The sequence below is a fragment of the Marmota marmota genome, unplaced genomic scaffold, assembly GCF_001458135.2.
Source record: "Marmota marmota marmota unplaced genomic scaffold, marMar, whole genome shotgun sequence".
In the NCBI taxonomy this organism is placed as follows: domain Eukaryota; kingdom Metazoa; phylum Chordata; class Mammalia; order Rodentia; family Sciuridae; genus Marmota; species Marmota marmota.
Window position 1 is genome coordinate 27,198,413 of NW_026000242.1, and position 4,724 is coordinate 27,203,136.

The following is a 4,724-nucleotide window of genomic DNA, read 5'->3' on the forward strand; positions in this document are numbered from 1 at the left end:
TTTTTTTTTTTTTTTTTTTTTTTTTTTTTTTTACTATTTTTGTTTTCTTCAATAGTGCCTGGCACATAGTGGGTACTCAATACCTAAATATGTGCTGAGTACATTGTTAAATAAATGGGGCTTGTCTCTAGCTATGTAAGATCCTTGTGAGCAGGATCCATTAAAACATGGGATTTGTAGTTCCCCTCTTGGGTCCAGAGCCACAGTCAGCAAATATTTAGTAGTTGACCATTAACAAATATGGATCTTTAGGGACCCACTCACTTCAGATACTGTTTTAGAGAGCCTCCTATGTGTTTTGCAGCCATGTGTACAAGAGTGAATTGAGGAATGTAATAAATATTTCAAGACTTGTAAAAGAGAAATACTTGTTTTTAACTATTTACTGAAATATATATCCATTGGATATTAGGAACTTTTTTCTTTGCAGTCTTACAGACTTTTTCAGTAACATGGAACATTTTGGCTTCTGGTAATGTAATTTTTCCGAGAGAGAGAGAACTTCAGAGAGAAAAAATATATATATATGTGAATACACACATATTTACTTCAGAAAACATTTCTAGCATTTTAATTTAAGTAACTGGAAAAATATGACTTTAATCAGTCTTTTGTGAGACAAACTGTAGTTAAATTTCCAGGTTTTGTGTTGTAATGAAAAGTATTTCTTAATCAGTGGTAGTCCATTATTTTATATTTACCTAACTGGGATAAGCAACATGTTTGTGACTTAATGTGTTATGACCTAGGTACGTCGTTTCCGAGAAAGCAGACAAAAAAATACTGAAGAAGAAGATGATGAAGTTCGAGAGGTAATTTTCTTGCTGTTAATTTCTGTACTCATCTTAGTTTGTTAAAATAGAATAAACTAGTATGTTTATTTAGAATAGTCAGTCCACAGGTGTAATGGACAGGAGTGAGCAGGGGATGCCTGAGAATAGCTACCTTTGATTTATTTGTTTGCCTACAGTATTCTTCATGCTGGCATTGCTACTTTTTTTTTTTTTCTTTTGCTGTTGTCTAAAATTTGTTTATATTGTGGGGGCAGGGATACATTAAAAAAGCTCTCTTTCTATCAGAATAATATCTAGTTGCTATCAGAGCATCTTGTCTATATAAGATAAAATTTTATCCTTTGAGCTTATATTTTTGAAATCCATTTTTTCCCCCTGGTAGTGGAGATTGAACTCAGGACCTCACATATACTAGGCAAGTGTTCTAACCTATTATTTGGGGCAAAAAAGAAGCTTAGTATTTTGATTAGCAATGTTACCCTGGATAAGACTTGGCAGTTTCTGTTGTCCAATCTAAGTGTTAAAATTAGCTTGGCTACAATAATTTTTCTCTTAGTTTCTATCTTTGCAGGTTAGGAACAACAAATTAGCAATCACCTCATTAAGTTTTGAGACCCTACCTAATAGAATTTTGCATTTCTATCTAGTTTAATCTAGTGATTGAAATAGTTTTTTCTTTTTTTTTTTTTTTTAATGGTGCTGGGGATTGAACCCAGGGCTTTGTGCATATGAGGCAAGCACTCTACCAACTGAGATATATCCCCAGCCAGTTTTTCTTTTCTTTTTTTTTTCCTGATTGTCTTTAGTGTTTTATGTTTGCCTACTAGTATTTAAAAGTTACCTCATAAATTATCTACTCTTGGGTTTTGCCTTGATTGCTTTCCATCAGCAGACATTTTAAACAGTTATGGGTTACATGTTCCACTTTAGATAGAAATACAAATTAGAAAAAGGTGTGATCTATGTTCATAAGATTTTCTTCATTTAGTAGCTCTAAAGAAAGTATTTATTGAATTCTTTTTGATAGGTGCCTTACTTACACTATCTTAATTCCTGTTTACAAGTAAGACTGAGACCAGACTCAGGGTCACATGGTGGGGCTAGAGTTTGAACCTGTTTTAACCTTGAAATCTAAATTTGTCCACCATCCTTTGTATTATCAAAGTATTAGGTTATAATAATAATAATAATAATGCATGACCAATGAATTGCTAAAAATTAAAAACTTATAAAACCATTATGAATGACATCAAAATCACTGTACATAAAATGTAACTGCTATGACTTTTATAAGTTCTTTTTTGAAAGCTAAGTTATTTTTAAGAGCCAATAGATTATGGATCCCTTGCTACCTTTTTTTACATTTTACAAGTTGCTCTTAAAATAGAAAAGAGTTTGCCAAATAGCAAAAATGCAGGCTAGAAAGAAGTGTTCTTTTTTGGTTCTTGGATCATCTAGCTTAATTAGGATTACCTCTTTCAATTTAACATATTATAGAAATCTTTCTTACTGTGGGTCCTTTATGTTTGAAGATGCTAGCTTCAATTTTTTCTTAATCTTTTGAAAGGGTAAAAATGAGGACTGGGAGTATAGCTTAGTGGTAGTGCCCTTGCCTGGCATGCATGATGTGCTGGGTTTAATCCCCAGCACTGGAAAAAAAAACAAATCAAAACAAAAAAACAAAAAACCCTCCACATTTTACATAAGGAAGGTAGGAAAGGATATGACACATTTCAAATTGGAATTTTTCAGAGGAAAGACTTTAATGAGTTTAGATTTTCAACTATATTTCTAAAACTTTTGCAAGTGACCAGGGCTTCTTAGGTGTTTTAGTCCAATTTCTGTTGCTCTTAATAAAATGTCTGAGGACAGGCAGTTTATAAATAGTAGCATCTGTTTAGTGCACAGTACTTGGAGTTGGGAAGTCCAGAGAACATGGTGCAAGCATCTGGTGAGCAGCTGGTGATATCTTCCTGCAGGGTCATGACATGGTGGAGGACATCACATGGTGAAACACCAAGTGTGCTAGAGAGATCTCATTTTCATAATAAAGCCTCTCTTTTTTTAAAAAAATACTTTTAGCTGTAGATGGACACAATACCTTTATTTTCTTTATTTAGTTTTATATGGTGCTGGGGATAGAACCCAGGGCCTCACACATACTAGGAAAGTGCTCTACTTACAACCTCAGCCCAAGCTACTGTCTTGATAACTCATTTATTTATTAATTCATGGATGGATAATTCATTCATATGTGTAGAGCCATCATGACCAGTCACCTCCTGAAGGTCCTGCCTCTCAATACTATTAACATGCATTTCTAACACATGAAATTGGGGGACACATTCAAACCACTGGTAAAATTTTCAGCATTGTATACATAGGATATTAAAGATTTTCAGCCTCAGTGTACTATTTTGAACTTGGGTGTTAGAGTTTGATATTTTCCCAAGATGCAAATTCATAGCTTTGTATAATCATTTAGATCAGAATATTAATCCCAGTATAATTGTTTAAATTATTTAAACAAACAGACAAAACAAAAATATTAGTCCTTTCATTTAGGAAAAAAGCATTATACTTTTAAACTCTTGTTCATATGGAAAAAATTAAAAATTTTTCTTTAATTATAAGTTCACATTGAAACAGAGAGCCAGACAGTAAATATTAGACTTTGTAGATCATATGTAGTCTCAATCACATATACTAATTTGTTGTTATATATATATTTTTTAGTTGGACACAATACCTTTATTTTATTTATTTACTTTTATGTGATGCTGAGGATTGAATCCAGTGCCTCCCATGTGCTAGGTGAGCACTCTATGCTGAGCCACAACCCCTGTTGTTGTTTTTTTAATAGCTTTTTAAGAATATAAAAACTTTTCTAAATATTATGCATAGTCCTTAGTTTATCTGATTTCTTAATATTCTGTCTGAATTAGAGTTAGGGTTGGTAATCTCTTTCAAAATGTGATACTAGAAATTATTGGCAGAGTGAAAAGGTAGTCCACACAATGAGAGAACTTATTTGCAAATAATGTATCCATATATCAAAGGGATTAGTATCCACAATATATTTTAAAAAGGCTTCTACAACTCACCAATAACAACAAACCCACTTGAAAGAGTGGGAAATGGAATTGAATAGACAATTTTCTAAAGATTTACAAATGTTTAATAAACAGGTCGAAAGATACTCAACATCACCAATGATTAGAGAAATGTAAAAGTCACAGTGAGATACCACCTCACACCCATTAGAATGGCTATTAAGAAAAACACACTTAGAAAATAACAAGTATTGGTAAGAATGTGGAGAAATTGGAACACCATACATTGCTGGTGGGATGGAAAATGATGCAACCAAAAATTAAACACAGAATTGCCATATAATCTAGCAATTCCACACCTGGGTATATAACCAACAGTATTGAAAGCAGGGACTCAAGTAGATATGACAAAGAAGCCAAAGTTAGAAGCAATCCAAATGTCTATGAACAAATGAGTGGATAAACAAAATGTGGTACCTACTTGCAATGGAATGTTGGTTAAATCTTTAAAAGGAATAAAATTTAGATATGTGCTACAACATGAAAACATGCTGAATGAAAAAAAGAGCCTGATATAAATAAACAGACATGGATATAGAGTTTCAGTTTGGGATGATGAAAATCTGCATAAGAAAAGTAGAGTTAAAGTGCTATTCAAATGTAATGTTTGATAAAGATGATGATACTGTGTTTGGGCAAAGAGAAAAATGTAGAATTTGGAAATGATGGTTGGTAATTAACTTCAAGAAATAATAATTGTAGGGCTGGGGATGTGGCTCAAGCGGTAGTGCGCTCGCCTGGCATGTGTGCGGCCCGGGTTCGATCCTCAGCACCACATAAAAACAAAGATGTTGTGTCTGCCGAAAACTAAAAAAAA

At 33.0% G+C, this 4,724-nt stretch overlaps 1 protein-coding gene across 4 annotated transcripts in view; it reads left to right on the forward strand.

The window, feature by feature from the left end:
- Mre11 (MRE11 homolog, double strand break repair nuclease) overlaps positions 1–4,724 on the forward strand; it is a 64,514-nt gene that overhangs the window by 35,897 nt on the left and 23,893 nt on the right. For all 4 annotated transcript variants that reach the window (XM_048795981.1, XM_048795982.1, XM_048795983.1 and 1 more), the window contains exon 14: positions 750–812. In XM_048795981.1, the coding sequence (XP_048651938.1) occupies positions 750–812 (63 nt within the window). The remainder of the gene's footprint in view (positions 1–749; positions 813–4,724) is intronic.